This window comes from Nylanderia fulva, unplaced genomic scaffold, assembly GCF_048542155.1.
Source record: "Nylanderia fulva isolate GAGA-0341 unplaced genomic scaffold, ASM4854215v1 Scaffold32, whole genome shotgun sequence".
Classification (NCBI taxonomy): Eukaryota; Metazoa; Arthropoda; class Insecta; order Hymenoptera; family Formicidae; genus Nylanderia; species Nylanderia fulva.
In genome coordinates, this window is record NW_028190390.1 from 43,059 (window position 1) to 61,525 (window position 18,467).

General features: G+C 26.2%; 3 protein-coding genes across 3 annotated transcripts; all 3 read right to left on the reverse strand.

The window, feature by feature from the left end:
- Positions 1-768: 768 nt before the first annotated feature.
- Positions 769-6,344, reverse strand: LOC146722388 (G protein-coupled receptor Mth2-like). The gene is made up of 5 exons (XM_085484835.1): positions 4,831-6,344; positions 3,948-4,026; positions 2,068-2,255; positions 1,817-1,982; positions 769-1,263 (listed from the first exon to the last, which is right to left on the reverse strand). The coding sequence occupies exons 1-5, from the start codon at positions 5,936-5,938 to the stop codon at positions 990-992; spliced, it is 1,815 nt and encodes a 604-aa protein (XP_085340961.1). The 5' UTR covers positions 5,939-6,344; the 3' UTR covers positions 769-989.
- A 2,809-nt stretch (positions 6,345-9,153) lies between these two features.
- LOC114945655 (putative G protein-coupled receptor Mth-like 10) lies at positions 9,154-12,664 on the reverse strand. The gene is made up of 3 exons (XM_085484836.1): positions 10,841-12,664; positions 10,621-10,699; positions 9,154-9,423 (listed from the first exon to the last, which is right to left on the reverse strand). The coding sequence occupies exons 1-3, from the start codon at positions 10,941-10,943 to the stop codon at positions 9,228-9,230; spliced, it is 378 nt and encodes a 125-aa protein (XP_085340962.1). The 5' UTR covers positions 10,944-12,664; the 3' UTR covers positions 9,154-9,227.
- A 181-nt stretch (positions 12,665-12,845) lies between these two features.
- On the reverse strand, positions 12,846-18,305 carry LOC114945657 (G protein-coupled receptor Mth2-like). Its single transcript, XM_029321929.2, has 5 exons — positions 16,742-18,305; positions 15,936-16,014; positions 14,592-14,782; positions 14,337-14,502; positions 12,846-13,886 (listed from the first exon to the last, which is right to left on the reverse strand). Exons 1-5 carry the CDS (start codon positions 17,862-17,864, stop codon positions 13,649-13,651), a joined length of 1,797 nt encoding a protein of 598 aa, XP_029177762.2. The 5' UTR covers positions 17,865-18,305; the 3' UTR covers positions 12,846-13,648.
- Between the last annotated feature and the right edge of the window lie 162 nt (positions 18,306-18,467).

Here is an 18,467-nt window from a genome sequence, read left to right on the forward strand (position 1 = left end):
GTGTTTTTAATAACTAATCAATAATGCATTTGTACGAAAAAGTATTTATTTCACAAATTTATCAATCTCATTTGTTATCTTTAGACTACAAAAGATTATTAAAAGATAAAATTATATAGATTATATCTTTTATCAGTTTATTATTCGACTCTTATACATTATCATATTAGTTATAATGCCTGCACATATAAATTAAAAACAAATTACCTATTCCAAAACCGGTTTAGATTCCACGTGCATAACTTTGAGAGTTATGTCATAATTATTTATTTATTTGATTAAGAATTAAAAGCAGCAGTAGATCCGGTGGCGCTGATGTTATTTAATTTTTTATTCCCAACTTTTGATGAGGAAAGAAAATCTTTCACAAAAAATTTTATTGATTTCTTCAAAATCAATAATTGAAACTAATAATTAATTACGAAAATGTAAATCATAATGGAGAAAATAGTTATCTAAACCGAATTATTGTGATCATAAGAAATCTAAAACTTTATTAATTATTTAAATATTAATGTTACAATAACCTTATGATAAAATATTTAATTAAATTATAAAAAATATAATAATATATAAATTTTTATTTTAATTCATAATATTAATAAATAAACATATATTTATTTGACATTTGTATAATAACAACTTATAATAATTTCATGCAAATTTTGTAACAGCTTTCTGAATTTCTACTAATATTCCAAATATAAAAAAATTATCAGTCTACAATTAACAATATTATAAATATTTATATCAAGGAATGTAGCATAATCTTATTTGAATTTGAAAAAAAAGCGACACAAAATAATATGCTTTTGCTACGAAATCCGAAAATATATATGAATTATAATTATTAATCTTAAACATAAAGATCAGCATAAATAAACATGATTTTAATTTTCAAATTAAACGTAAAGGTCGGTCATATCAGTGTGACTTCATGCTCGACCAGAAGAACTCATCTTCTCCTGTATGACTATACATATATCTTTTTACATGGAAATAATGCTCGACAATGTTGCATTCGATTCGGATCGAGCTTTTGACAACAAACCGCAGCCGAATCGCTTGAATAACATGCGCTTGATATTTTTTCTCCACACAAATATGATAAAGATGCATAGATTCTGCATAATGTCTAGCAAATCAAAAACATACGAGTTGAAAATTGATACATTTTCAGATAATACTTCCGCTGTTAACATAAGCCATTTTATGCCTATTAAGATAAACAGTACGATAAATAGCTTCAGATATAGATTAAACCTGCAAACAAATATATAATTTTCATAGTTCTTGTGAATATATAATGTATAAAATTTATTTTGTGTATAAAATTTATATGAATATTTTAAAAAAGTTTAAAATTTGTATTTTTGTGAAATACAGGTGCAGTCATTAATTTGATTTTCGTTATTAATTGTCATTTAGTTTAGAATTGCATAGATTTTCGAAGAAACACATAAAATGATATATTTCTGAAAATATTACCAAATAAAAAAAAAGTAAATCGGCAAATAAAAAACATGTCGTCTGCAAATGACAATCTATGGTATTCATAATCTAAATTTATATTTAATATTGTTTTAAATCTGATGTTGAATCTGATCTAAAATTCCATACAACCAATTAAGGTCGGAAAATTAAATACGCGATGAAACTATTAATTATTAATACCGGCCTAATCCTCTCTTTTATAAAAAAAATGCGAAGCAATCATTTATGCGATGCTGTTTGCATAAATGTTAATATAAGGAGCTTATATTTTATTAATAAAATAGATTATCATATTTCAATGCAACGATATCTGAATACATACCAATTTTTATTATCGTTAAAGCAATTGTTCTCCGAATCTTTCAGACAAGGACTCGTATCCTTTTCGAAACGCTTAATTTTTAATGCCGTATAAATAGAGAAACAAATGCTACTGATGATGCACATACTTTTGAACACATAATAATACAACAAATACGGACCAATCTCTGTAAGTATAAAATATCATGAGTTTTTATACTGTTTCTCACAATAGTAAAATGCTGTAGTATTAATAAAGTTATCTTAACTTACCATTGAACCAGCAATAATCTCCTAAATGAAATTCCGGTCGCAAAATCGATGGTACATACGCAGAAAGAATATCCATGCTGACACATAAAATAGCAAACATGAAAGGACATCCCCACGCAAAGATCGTATAATATATCAACTTTCTTTTTTCTCGTTGTCTGACGTTTCTTTGTAACGAACAGAATCCTCTGCAATTTATACATCATATTTAACAAACAATAGATAAAAGAAATCAGAATGTAAAAACGTTAAAATAATGTGTCTTTGATCAAATCACTATATCATACTATAGAACAAATGTTCAGCTTGAAGAATCCATTCTTAAAATTGCTGTACGATGATTTTTAACGGTGTTCTGAACGATTAAGGTGAAAATGACATTTTCTCTTGCATTTGCAATAACTTGATAAGGAAAGATCGACGTTTACAATTTAAAAACAATTTTGCAAGAAAAACTTTAGAGTGTTATATGGAAATGTCAAGAAATTAAAAAAATTTTTTTGTGCATGCGACACGTTTACCTTGTAAGAAAAAATTTTCCATTTCGTCATGTTTTTCGTTTTTTGTATATAAAAAATATCAAAATTGAAGAAAATGAAAAAGCTGTAAACCATTGAAAGTAGAGATTTCAAGCTTTAAAACTCTTTTGGAAAATTTAAATTTTCATTATTCAAAACAAAGTTACAGCTATTTAAAGTTTGCCTATTTTTCGACAATTGTTTTTTTATGTCTTAATTATTTTAAGAAGTGTATATTTACATAACTATTATGCAGACACGACAATTAATGGTACTTTAAATTTTTATTTACTTTTGAGAGACGAATTTTTGATAAAAAATTTATTTTTTGACGAAGTAAATGAGCTGTTGAGCCAAGCGCTGTTGTTAGACCGTTTTCTTTAATATTAAAATTTATTCAATAAAATTCGTAAAACGTTTCGACTCTGATTGGGTTCTCTTCAGTTACATATATTAAATTCAAAAATTGATCTTACTCCTTGAAAAACGTGTATATTTCATTACATAATTTAATGTCTCACTTAAAATTGCGTCTATATTATATTATTGACATACATATACAATATATAATTTAAAATGCTGTTCGTTAATAACGCTTCCACCCATCCTGTGTCTGTCGTGTCTCGATTGAAATTGACTTCAAATCAAATTATGTAATGAAATGTACACGTTTTTTGAGGAGTAAGATCAATTTTTGAATTTAATATATGTAACTGAAGAGGACCTAATCAGAGTCGAAACGTTTTACGAATTTTATTGAATAAATTTCAATGTTAAAAAAACGCTCGAACAACAGCGCTTGGCTCAACAGCTCATTTACTTCATCAACTGTATTTATTGTCGGGAGCTTTATAATATTAATCTATTTTTTATTTTGTAAACAGTTATCGTGTATTGCTTTATTTTATAAATTAAAAGAGAAAAATGTCATATCAAAATATTATTGCATTATATCGAATTATTAGATTTTGTTATAATATTTTATACATATTTAAATTAAATATATAATATGCTTATTATATCTAACACGCTATTTTTACTTAAAAAAATTAACCGTGTAAAAATCTGTAATTAATTAATAAAAATTTTGAAGAAAACTATTTATTTAAAATTATAATTTGAACCTATTATCTTTATACTTTAACTTACATATAATGTCTTAAATCAAATATAGTTGTTTTTGCATGTACCAACACAATATATAAAAAAATTCGATTAATACAGTATTTTGCATATTATATATTCTCTATCTTTATCTTTAAACCGTTATATGTAAAATAAAAAAAAAAGAATTTTACAAAAATAAATAAAAGGCAAGTGTTAAAAATAAATAGTAATAATATAGAATATTTTCCAATTTACCTGAATGTGCACCACATATCAAAGCTTATTATATTTAGCCAAAAGAAACCCGCCATATAACCAAAGTATTTTAAAAAAGCTGTAAAAATGAATAAAATTAAAGGCTGTAATAATTAATAATAAATAATAATATATAATATTATTAATATAAATATAAATGTAATATGTAATTTGCTCTTATAGTTGAGAAATGAATAAGAAGCAGGAAATAGGCCAAAAGAGCAACGCGAAGTATAATTTGGTCGCAAATACAACTTTATTTAATAAAAAAATCATTTTTTATTAAATAAAGGAACTTTGTGTTTGCGACCTAATTACTTCGCGTTGCTCTTTAGATCTATTTCCTGCTACTTATCTATTTCTATATTATTAATTAATAATAATATATATTATATAATAAAATATATATAATACATATTAATATTAATAAATAATAATATATTATTTATCGTTACACGTTAAAATCGCAGGATCTCAAAGTTATCACATCTGTTTCTTTATTAAAATAAATTTACTTTAACTTCCTACACTAAATTTTATAGTAATAGTAACGTAATAAATACAGCTAATATCAAATTAAACATGTTTGATTCAATATGTAACTTTGCAAAATTCACAAACATAAAGACATATATCTATTTGAGACAAATAATTTATATTAATTATATATTATTAAAATGCATTTAAATATTATTCACTGTTTTGCATTTTTAACATTTTAACAAATAATATATCAAATAACATTTAAAATTATTAATTAACATTTAATGTGCACATTTAAGATGCACATTTAATACCTAATATTTAATATACATTAAATATCTGACAAATATATAAACGCTATACTGATTGTATAGTTTTATGATTTAGATATATACTCTACCTATTGTAACGCAGACGGGATACTGTACATTATCCGATTTGTTAAAAAAATACACAATGTCAATTCCGTATGCAAAAAACGAGGCACCGCTGTGATTGCACAACATGAAGCCGTGTCTATTTTGGAGTTCTGGCAATATGGAATACACCAAAAATACTGACCCCAAAAGTAATATAGATACTACATAAGCACTCACTTTTATAATTTGTGTGTCAAAAATCAAGGGCTTTTTATCAGTTACCTCCTTGATCTTGTCAGTGGTTTCGGAACAGAAGATCACTTGGAATTTACTCCCTTCGACGACGGCGAAACAATATGATGTCGATTCAACAAACATTTTAGAATCAGTTAAATATATAAAACTGTTATTCAGAATCATTATTTCAGAATCAATTAAATATATAGAACCGTTGGTAAAAATTTTATAATCGTACTCATACTGAAAATCTTCGAGAAGCAGATTGTAATCCTTTTTTTTGCACGAATCATAAATGGACAGCTGAAACAATTCGTTTACTTTCTTTTTGCTCTGCGTCGAATCGTTCGTGTATACGTTTGGAAAAATGTATTCAATTTCTTCAGGAATGCAGTTGCCATCAACCAGACGATCGCCAAGACAACAGCAGAGGCGAATGCAAGTATCATTATGACACATTTCGTTTGGGACGATGATAGTTTCATTAGCATCTTTGCTGGAATTTTTGAAGACTTTAAGCGATTTGGAATCATTCTTTTTAATTACATTTTCATAAACTTCCTGAGCCGTGAAATTCCTTTTATGATTGATATTTGTCGAATTTGTGTTAGATTTCATCGATTTTTGCTTATCATCTTTATTCTGCATTGAATGCTCGGAACGTTTATGTTGAATCAAATCATTATCCTCGCGATTGCCGTTCGTATGAAATTCTTTGTCATTTTGTGTATTATTTATAAATTTTTTATGCAAATCATGTCGCAGTGTTATTATTTCATCGTTAGAATTTGTATTTATGTCGTATCGTATCATCAAATTATCATCCTCGTTGATGGAAATTTGCTGCGATTTCGATGACGAAATAACGAGGAGAAGCACAAAAAACACAAATGCAAACATCTTTCCACTCATTATTTCACGTAAGAATATACTTTCAAATAATTAGATAATCATATTTAGTGTTCATAATTTTTCATAGAAGTTTTAAATTTTCAATAATTAAAAAATGTCATATTAAATTTATGCGTACCTTTACTTTTGTATTAATTGCAATAAAATGTGTCAAGTGCAAAACATAATAAAATAAAATTATTTTAATTTATTTCTCAGCAAAATCTCGAAAGAGCGATCTAATTTTAGCACTATTATAATATTAATATTGACCCGATTGCACGTCCTGAATTTTAATTATCTCACTACATAAAGTTAGTAATATATCATTGTATATCTGGCTTTTACTTTTTTTCAGGTAGAATGCACAAGATATACTTGCACGGGAGAGAAAATGAGACTACCGAGGGCGACGAGTCGTCGATAACTTTGCGAGAAACTGTCTGCCTACTATATTATATGGAACTATACATATATAACTTTTACGTATTATATACAAAGAAAACAAAAAAAATCATTAAAACTTTTCCTGACGATAACTCGACCAATTTAGCAGCAAAATAATAAAAAAATCTTTACTGTTTTTTTAAAAATTTAATGCTTAAATAAATTCTTTAAATTTTTCAAAAATACCGAAAATAAGAAATAAATTGATGCGCAGCAAAAGTCAAATAACATCAATTGTTTATTTATTAATTATTTTTTAAATGTATATTAAATTATAATTATTTTATTTATTTAAATATTTGTATATAAAAAGAGTGATTGCAAAAAGACCTGTTTTTTCGCCCATTTTATAGAGTGTCGAATTTTGAGGCCTAAAATTTCAAATTTTTTTATGTCAAATAGTACTATTTGCTTCAAAAAGGGCTGTATCATAAAATTTGATTAATAATGAACCTTAAACAAATATATGAATCATACGATTAAATAAAACAAAATGTAATTAAGAAAAGTATCTGTTCTGATATGATCACGTTGATGTTAATTAATTTTATCTCAGGAAATTAAATAATCACATAATTGCGTAATACATATAACTTTAAAATTGTATATAAAGTAATTATTATGAGTAACTTTCACCTTGTATATATATATATATATATGTATATATATATATATATATATATATATGTATGATTAATATTTTAAACATACTAGCTATTCTTTGTAAATTGTAGTACATGCTGTAATACATGTTTCTTTATATTTTAATTTAAAATAATTTTTTATTTTATGTATATGTTAATTTTATTTTTTGTTATAAATTGTTGAATACGAAAAAGACATATTTATAATTGACTGTAATTTTTAAAAATTCTGAGACGTATCTAGTCTTAAGTTAATTAAAATAATTAAAAAATGTTTAATGTTTATGTTGCAAAGAAATAAATAATTATTTATTCCAACTTTAAATTGAATTTTTACTACTTGTATTATTATTAAAATACGAATCTTTCTTCTGCATTATAAGTCGAAATAAATTAATATTTAAATTAAGTGTCACTATTATGTTCAATAATATTTAGTAAAACTAGATTTGTAATTTACAGTCATAATTTAATGTTTGCAATTTAATAATTAATTCTAATTAATGTAAGGTAATTTTGATTATATTTATTGTAAATCAATATATACAAATGTTGATTGAATTGCATTTTCTAACAAAACGACAATTTTTAATACATTTTACGAATAGTATTGACCATAGTAAAATGTAAATATATTAATTTATCTTAATGTATATAATACAAGAAAAAGGTTTATATTTTCTTACTTCTTAATTAAATGTATAATTACTATTTTAACAAGAAATGATTGGTCGTATTGACATCGAATTGCCGACAAATCAAAGTCGATTCGACCATCATTTCTCGCTGGATAGTGAAGAAAAAATAATTAATATTGAGTCAAAATCAATTTATTCTGAGTCAAAAACTCATTAAAAATCGTGACATAAATCAATCGAAATCGATGATATTTAGTTTTCGATATATGTTTTCGACGATGATTCGACATCAATTCGATAAGTCATTTCTCGCTGGGTTGAATTTGAAAAAGAAACAGGATAAAATAATATGTGTAAATTATAATTAATAATCTTAAACATAAAAACTATCATAAAAAAACATGATTTTAATTTTGAAATAAAAATTAAAGGTCGGTCCTATCAGTTTGGCATCTTGCTCATCCGGAAGAAACCATCTTCTTCTACATGACCTTTTTTTTTGACGTGATAATAATGCTCGACAGTGTTGCATTCAATCTTTTGGCAACAAACCGCAGCCGAATCGCTTGAATAACATTCGCTTGATCTTTTTTTCCATACAAATAAAATAAAAACGAATAGATTCTGCATAATGTGCATCAAATAAATAACATACCTTATAATATCGAAAATTGGTACTGATAATGACCATACATAAATATAAAAATATATTCGGATCGCTGTTATCAAGAGCCATTCTATGCCCATTAAGATAAACAGCACGATAAATAGGTTCAGATATAAGTTAAACCTGCAAACAAATATATAATTTTTATAATTCTTGTAAATATATATGATGAAGAAAATTTAATTGATGTATAAACTTTAAGAAATTTTTAAGAGAAATTTTTAAAATTTTTATTATTGCGAAATACAGGTGCAGTCATTAATTTGATTTTTGTTATTATAATTGTCATTTTGTTTAGAATTGCATAAATTTTCGAAGAAACACGTAAAATGATATATTCTTGAAAATAATACAAAATAAAAAAACGTGATCGGCGAATAGAAAAGATGTCATCTGCAAATGACAATCTATGGCCAGTATTCATAATCTGAATTTATATTTAATATTGTTTTGAATCTGATCTTGACTTAAAATTCCATTCAACCACTCAAACTCGGACTTAAAATTAAATACACAATCGGACTATTAATTATTATAACCGGCCTATTACTCTCTTTTATAAAAAAAATGCGAAGCAATCAATTATGTGATGCTGTTTGCATAAATGTTATATAAGTAGCATAAATTTTATTAAGAAAATAGATTATCATATCTCAATGCAACAATATCTGAATACATACCATTTTTTATTATCGTTATAGCACGTGCTTTCCGAATCTTTCAGACAATGACCTGTATCCTTTTCGTAACGTCCAATTTTTAATGCCGTAAAAATAGATAGACAAATGCTACTGATGATGCATATACTTCGAAGTCAATAATAATACAACATGTGCGGACCAGTCTCTGTAAGTATAAAACATCATGAGTTTTTATACTCTATCTAACAATACTAAAATGCTATAGCATTATCTTCATTTACTACTGAACCAGTAATATCCTTCATAAAATTCCGGTTGCAAAATCGGTGGTACATTTACGTACGCGGAAAGAATATCCTTGCTGACACATAAAATAGCAAACATAAAAGAACATCCCCACGCAAAGATCGTATAATATATCAACTTTCTTTTTTCTCGTGTGATGTTTCTTTGTAACGAACAGAATCCTCTGCAATTTACACAACATATTTAACAAACAATAGATAAAAGAAATCAGAATGTGAAAACGTTAAAATAATGTGTCTTTGATCAAGTCACTTTATCATACTATAAAGCAAAGATTCAGCTTGAAGAATCCATTCTTAAAATTGCTGTACGATGATTTTTAACGGTGCTATGAACGATTATAGTAAAAATGACATTTTCTCTTTAATTTGTGATAACTTTTGATGAAAAAAAATCAGGATTTACGTTTTGAAAAACAATTTTGCACGTAAAACTTCAGACTGTAACATGGAAATGTCAAGAAATTTTTCAAATTTTTTTGTGCATGCGACACGTCTACAAAGTGAGAAGAAATTTTCCATTTCGTTATGTTTTTCGTTTTATGTATATAAAAAATATCAAAATTTAAGCAAATAAAAAAAGATGTAAACCACTGAAATTAGAGATTTCACGTTTTAAAACTTTTTTAAAGTTTAAATTCTCATTATTCGAAACAAACTTATATCTATTTAAAGTTTATCTATTCTTGGACAATTGTCTTATATTATCTTTTTTCATATCTTAATTATTTTATGTGTTTATTTACATAACTATTATGCAGACACGACAATGGTATTACAATTTTTATATACTTTTGAAAGACAAATTTTTAATTAAAAAATCTACTTTTATTTTGTGAAAACATATCGTGTATTGCTTTATTTTATAAATTAATATAAATTAAAAGAGAAAAAGGTTATATATATCGAAATATTATTGCATTATATCGAATTATTAGATTTCATTATAATATTTTATACATATTAAAATTAAATATATAATATGCTTATTATATCTAATACACTATTTCTTCTTTTAAAAAATTAACCGTTTAAAAAACTGTAATCAATTAAAAAAATATCCAAGAAAACTATTTATTCCAAATTATAATTTAAACCTATTATCTTTATACTCTAACTTATAATGTCCTAAATATAATTGTTTTATTATCAAATATTATTTTCAAATATATAGTTGTTTTTACACGTACTAACACAATATGTAAGAAAATTCGATTAATACAGAATTTTCATATTATATATTATCTATCTTTATCTTTAAACCGATATATGTAACATCGAAAAAAAAGAATTTTATAAAGATAAATAAAAGGCAAATGTTAAAAATAAGTAGTAATAATATAGAATATTTTCCAACTTACCTGAATGTGCACCACATATCAAAGCTCATTATACTTAACCAAAAGTAACTCGACATAAAACAAAGGTAGTTTAAGGAAACTGCAAAAATGAATGAAAATACAGACTATATTAATAAATAATAATATATTATTTATATAAATATAAATGTAATATGTAATTTGCACTTTTAGATGAAATATATAAGAAGCAAAAAGTAAGTAATTTAGATATATATTCTACCTATTGTAACGCAAACAGAATACAGTATATCAGCCGTTATGATAATAGTCACAATGTCATTGCTGTATGCAACAGCCAGGGCACCGCTGTAATTGCGCAACATTAAGCCGTGTACATTTCGGAGTTATGGCAATATGGAATACACCAGAAATACTGACCCCGAAAGTAATATAGATACTATATGGAAACTCAGATATATAATTAGTATGTCATAAATCATGGGCTTATTATCAGTTCCAGTATCCATCTCCTTGATCTTGTCAGAAGTTTTGGAACAAATGGTTACTTCGAACTCATTCCCGTCGACGACGGCGAGACAACATGATGTCGATTCAACAAATATTTCATAATAAATTAAATACATAGAACCGTTGGTAAAAATCTTATAATCGTACTGAATACCTTCAGAAAGCAAATACTTCTCTTCCTGGCACAAATCAAAAATGGCCAAGTCAAACAATTCGTTCACTCTCTATTCGCTCTGCGTCGAATCGTTCGTGTATACCTTTGAAAAAATGTATTCAAATTCTTCAGGAATGCAGTTCCCATCAACCAGACAATCGCCAAGAGGACAGCAGAGCCGAATGCAAGTATCATTATAACACATTTTGTTTGAAACAATGTTAGTTTTATTAGAATCTTTGCTGGAATTGTTGAAGACTTCAAGTGACAAAGAATTATTTTTTTTATTACATTTTCATAAAATTCTTGCGGCGTGAAATTCCTTTTATGATTGACATTTGTCGAATTCGTTTTAAATTTCATTGATTTTTGCTCATCATCTTTATTCTGCATTGAATGCTCGTAACGTTTATGTTGAATCAAATCATTATCCTCGCGTTTATTATTCATATGAAATTCATGCTGCATTTTGTCATTTTGTGTATTATTCATCAAATTTTTATGCAAATCATGTCGCAGTGTTATTATTTCATCGTTATAATTTGTTGTAGAATCCACATTTATCTCGTATCGTATCGTCAAATTATCATCTTTGTTGGTGGAATTTTGCTGCGATTTCGATAACGAAATAACGAAGAAAAGCGCGGAACACACAAATGCAAATATCTTTTCACTCATTATTTCACGTAAGAATAAACATTCAAATAATTATATAATCAAATTTAGTGTCCATAATTTCTCGAATAAGTTTTAAATTCTCAATAATTAAAAAATGTTACATTAAATTAATGCACACCTTTGCTTTTTTATTAAATGCAATATGATATGTCAAGTACAAAGTATAATAAAATTAAATTATCTTATTTCGGTTTTCCGCACGAAAGGTCGATCAAATTTTATCACGATTACTATTAATATTGATGATTGCACATCTTGAATTTTAATTAGCTCACTAGATAAAGTCAGTATTATTGATATATCAATGTATTTGGCTTTCACTTTTTTCTGATAGAAGACTGACCAGATACATGTGCCTGCGCGAGAGAGAAGCTGAAATTATCGAAAACGACGAGTCGTCGATAGCTTTGCGAGAAACTGTCCGTCTACTATACTATATAGAACTATACATATATAGCTTTTACATACTATATACAAAGAAAATTTTTAAAATCACTTAAACTTTTACTGACGATAACTTGGCCAATTCAGCGGCAAAATAAAAGATACTCTTGACTGTATTTTAAATATTTAATGCTTAAATGAAGAGTTTATATTTCTGAAAATACCGCAAATAAGAAATAAATTGATACGCAGCAAAAATCAAAATATATAAATTTTGTAGTTATTAATTTTATTTAAATGTGTATTAAAATATGTAATTATTTAAGCATTAAATATTTAAAATACAGTCAAGAGTATCTTTTATTTTACCGCTGAATTGGCCAAGTTATCGTCAGTAAAAGTTTAAGTGATTTTTAAAATTTTCTTTGTATATAGTATGTAAAAGCTATATATGTATAGTTCTATATAGTATAGTAGACGGACAGTTTCTCGCAAAGCTATCGACGACTCGTCGTTTTCGATAATTTTATTCATTTAAATATTTGTATGTTGAATATATCAGTTTATTGTTTTTCGCTAACTCTTATACATCCTTATATTAGGTATAGTGCCTGCACATATAAAGTAAAAACAAAACTTATTCCAAAACCGGTTTATATTCGATGTGCATAACTTTGAGAGTTATATTATGAGTATTTATTTGATAAGGAATTAAAAATTGCGGTAAATCCGATAGCGCTGATGCTGTAGTTAATTTGTTACACCCAACTTTTGCCGAGGAAAAAATCTTTCAAAAAAATTTTATTTTAAATTTATCAAAATTCACCAGACGGCATTCGTTTCTACGTGAAAAAAGCTAAAATTTAAGCCCTAATACGACTCTCTACTCTTTAGTGAAAAATGGGCAGCCCGTTGTGTCTTTTGATCCGAAACGTCCGATATTATATATATAATTACAACTTATAATAATTTCATGTAAATTTTGTAACAGTTTTCTAAAGTTCTACAACTATTGAAATTTGAAAATAATATCAGCCGCTACAATTAACAATATTACAAATATTTAAATATATGTCAAAGAATGTAGCATATAATCTTATTTGAATTTTAAAAAGAAACGAGACAAAATAATATGATTTTGCTACGAAATCCGAAAATATGTATGAATTATAATTATTAATCTTAAACATAAAGATCAGCATAAATAAACATGATTTCTATTTTCAAATAAAAATTAAAGATCGGTTAAATCAGTGTGACTTGCTCGTCCGGAAGAACTCATCTTCTCCTGTATGACTATTTTGACGTGGTAATAATGCTCGACAATGTTGCATTCGATCCGTGTCAAGCATTTGACGACAAACCGAAGCCGAATCGCTTGAATAACATGCGCATAATCCTTTTTTTACACACAAATATGACAAAGACGCACAGACTCTGCATAATGTCCAGCAAATTAACAACATACCATATAATGTTGTAAATTGTTAAATTTTCATATAATAATGACACTGTTATCATTAGCCATTCTATGCCCATTGCGATAAACAGCACGATAAATAGTTGCAGATATAGATTAAACCTGCAAACAAATATATAATTTTCATAGTTCTTGTAAATATATATGACAAATAAAATTTAATTGATATATAAACCTTAAGAAATTTTTGGATGTGTTTAAAATTTGTGAAATAAAGGTGCATTCTTTAATTTGATTTTCGTTATTAATTGTCATGTTATTTAGAATTGTATAAATTTTCGAAAAAAACACGTAAAATAATATATTCTTGAAAATATTACAAAATAAAAAAGTAAATCGGCGAATAGAAAAGATATCATCTGCAAATGACAATCTATGACCAGTATTCATAATCTGAATTTATATTTAATATCGTTTTAAATCTGATCTTGACTTAAAATTCCAATCAACCAATAAAGCTCGAACTTAAAATTAAATACACGATCGGACTATAATTATTTTATTAATATAATAGATTATCATATCTCAATACAACGATATCTGAGTACATACCATTTTTTATTATCGTTAAAGCATTTATTCTCCGAATCTTTCAGACAAGGACCCGTTTCCTTTTTTAAACGCTCAATTTTTATTGCCGTATAAATAGATAAACAAATGCTACTGATGATGCACATACTACTGAGCCCATAATAATACAAGAAATACGGACCAGTTCCTATAAGTACAAAATATCATGAGTTCTTATATTGTTTCTCACAATACTTGAATTAATGCTTTAGCATTAATAAAGTTATCTTCACTTACCCTTGAACCAGCAATGACCTCCAAAATGCAATTCCGGTCGCAAAATCGATGGTACAATTGCATACGCGGAAAGAATATCCATGCTGACACATAAAATAGCAAGCATAAAGGGACATCCCCACGCAAAGATCGTATAATATATCAACTTTCTTTTCTCTCGTGTGACGTTTCTTCGTAACGAACTGAATCCTCTGCAATTTACACAACATATTTAACAAACAATAGATAAAAAAAAACAGAATGTGAAAACGTTAAAATAATGTGTCTTTGATCAAGTCACTATATCATACTGTAAAGCAAAGATTTAGCTTGAAGAATCCATTCTTAAAATTGCTGTACGATGATTTTTAATGGTGTTATGAACGATTAAAATGAAAACTTTCTCTTTATTTTACGATAACTTGATAAGGAAAGATCGACATTTATATTTTGAAAAATAATTTTGCAGGGAAAACTTTAGCTGTAACATGGAAATGTCAAAAAGTTTTTCAAATTTTTTGTGAGACACATCTACAAATTGAGAAAAAATTTTTCATTTATGTTTTTATTTTTTGTAAATAAAAAATATCAGAATTAAAAAAACAAAAAAAACTGTAAACTATTGAAAGTAGAGATTTCAAGCTTTAAAGCGCTCTTTTAAAATTTAAATTCTCATATTTGAAACAAAGTTACAACTATTTAAAGTTTGCCTATTTTTGGACAATTCTTTTTTTTTTTTGCCTTAATATTATTTTAAGAAGTGTATATTTACATAACTCTTATGCAGACACGACAATGGTACTTTAAATTTTTAATTACTTTTGAGAGACGAATTTTTGATAAAAAATCTATTTTTATTTTGTAAAAAGTTTTTATGTATTGCGTTATTTTATAAATTCAAAGTGAAAAAGGTCAAATTAAAATCATATTGCATTATATCGAATTATTAAATGTCGTTATAATATTTTATACATATTTAAATTAAATATAAATATAATATGCTTATTACATCTAATAGGTCATTTTTACTTTTAAAAAATTAATCGTTTAAAAGTTTGTAATCAATTAATAAAAATATCCAAGAAAACTATTTATTTCAAATTATAATTTAAACCTATTATCTTTATACTCTAACTTACAATGTCCTAAATATAATTGTTTTATTGTTAAATATTATTTTTAAATATATAGTTGTTTTTGCACGTACCAACACTATATAAGAAAATTCGATTTGCATATTATGTATTCTCTATCTTTATCTTTAAACCGATATATGTAAAATCAAAAAGAAAGAGTTTTATAAAAATAAATAAAAGGCAAGTGTTAAAAATAAGTAGTAATAATATAGAATATTTTCCAACTTACCTGAATGTGCACCACATATCAAAGCTCATTATAATTAGCCAAGAGGAACTCGCCATATAACAAAAGTATTTTAAAAAAGCTGTAAAAATTAATAAAATTATAGGCTGTAATAATTAATAATAAATAATAATATGCAATATTATTAATATAAATATAACTATATTAAATGTAATTTGCTTTTATAGTTAAGAAATAAATAAGGAGCAAAAAATACGGTTAACGAGCAACGCAATGTATAATTTGGTTGCAAATACAATTTTATTTAACAAACAAATTTTTTTTATTAAATATAGGAACTTTGTATTTGCGACCTAATTACTTCGCGTTGCTCTTTTGATCTATTTCTGCTCCTTATTTATTTTTATATTATTAATAAATAATAATATATTGTTTGTCATTACTCGTTACAATTTTAGGATTTCAAAGTTATCACCTTTATGTTTCTCCATTAAAATAGATTTACTTTAACTTCCTACATTAAATTATTGTATATAGTAATATTTACGTAATAAATACTGCTAATATCAAATTAAACATGTTTGATTCAATATGTAATTCTGCAAAAACACAATGAAATATATCTATGTAAGACGAATAACTTATATTAAATATATATTAAAATGCATTGAAATAAAATTTAAATGTTATTCACTGTTTTGCATTTTTAACATTTTAACAAATAATATATTTAAATAATTATTAAAATTATTAATTAATATTTAATACGCTAATACACATTAAATATCTAACAAATATAAATACGCTATATTAATTGCATTATTTTATGATTTCGATATATACTTTACCTATTGTAACACAGACGGCATACTGTATATCATCCGATTTGATCAAAAAATGCACAAAGCGAATTCCGTATACAACAAACAGTGCACCGTTGTAATTGCGCAACATGAAGCCGTGTCTATTTCGGAGGTCTGGTAATATAGAATACACCACAAATACTGACCCCAAAAGTAATGTAGATATTATATCGAGACTCATTTCTATAATATTTTTGTTTTTATCAGTATCCATGCTCTCATTAGTTTCGTCATTAGTTTCGTCATTAGTTTCGCTATTAGTTTCGGAACAGATAATCACTTCGAATTCACTTCCGTCGACGACAGCGAGACAATATGATGTCGGTTCAACAAGCATTTCAGAATCAGTTAAATATAAAGAACCGTCATTCAGACTCATTATTACATAATAAGTTAAATATATAGAACCGTTGGTAAAAATCTTAAAACTCTTGGACTGAAAATTTTTGATAAACAGATATTCCTGGCACGAATTATAAATAGACAGCTCAAACAATTCGTTTACTCTTTTTTCGCTCTGCGTCGAATCGTTCGTGTATACGTTTGGAAAAATGTATTCAATTTCTTCAGGAATGCAGTTGCCATCAACCAGACGATCGCCAAGAGAACAGCAGAGGCGAATGCAAGTATCATTATGACACATTTCGTTTGGGACGATGATATTTTCATTAGTATCCTTGTTGGAATTGTTGAAGACTTCAAGTGACATGGAATTATTTTTTCCAACTACATTTTCATAAACTTCCTGCAGCAAGAAACTTTTTTTATGATTGACATTTGTTGAATTCGTGTTAGATTTCATCGATTTTTGCTCATCATCTTTATTCTGCATTAAATGCTTGTCCAGTTTATGTTGAAACAAATCATTATCCTCGCGATTGACGTTCGTATAAAATTCTTTGTCATTTTCTGTATTGTTCATCAAATTTTTATACAAATCATGTCGCAGTGTTATTCTTTCGTCGTTATAATTTGTTGTAGAATCCGTTTTTTTCTCGTATCGTATCGTCAAATTATCATCTCTGTTGGTGCAATTTTCCTGCGATTTCGATAACGAAATGACGAGGAGAAGCACGGAACACACAAATGCAAACATTTTACCACTCATTATTAGACATAACAATAATATATTTTAGAATAATTATATAGATAATCAAATTTAGTGTTTATAATTTTTCATATAAGTTTTAAATCTTTAATAATCAAAAAACGTCAGATTATATTTCTACATATACTTTTGCTTTTGTATTAATTGCAATAAAGTGTGTCAAGTACAAAATATAATAAAATTAAATTATCCCATTTTGTTTTTCAGCAAAATCTCGAAATGTCGATTTGATTTTAGCACTATATTACTATTATTGATGATTGCACGTCTTGAATTTTAATTATCTCACTAGATAAAATCAGTATTTTATCACAGTATCCCATTTTTTTCTGATGAAGAAATGATAGAAGAATGCACAAGATACATGTGCCTGCGCGAGAGAGAAGCAGAGACTACCGAGGACAACGAGTCGTCGTTATCTTTGCGAGAAACTGTCCTTCTACTATACTATATACAGGACTATACATATACATATAGCTTTTACATACTATATACAAAGGAAATAAAAAAAATCATTGAAACTGCTACTCTCGATAGCTCGACCAATCCAGCAACGAAATGAAAAATACTCTTGACTGTTTTGTAGATATTTAATGCTTAAAT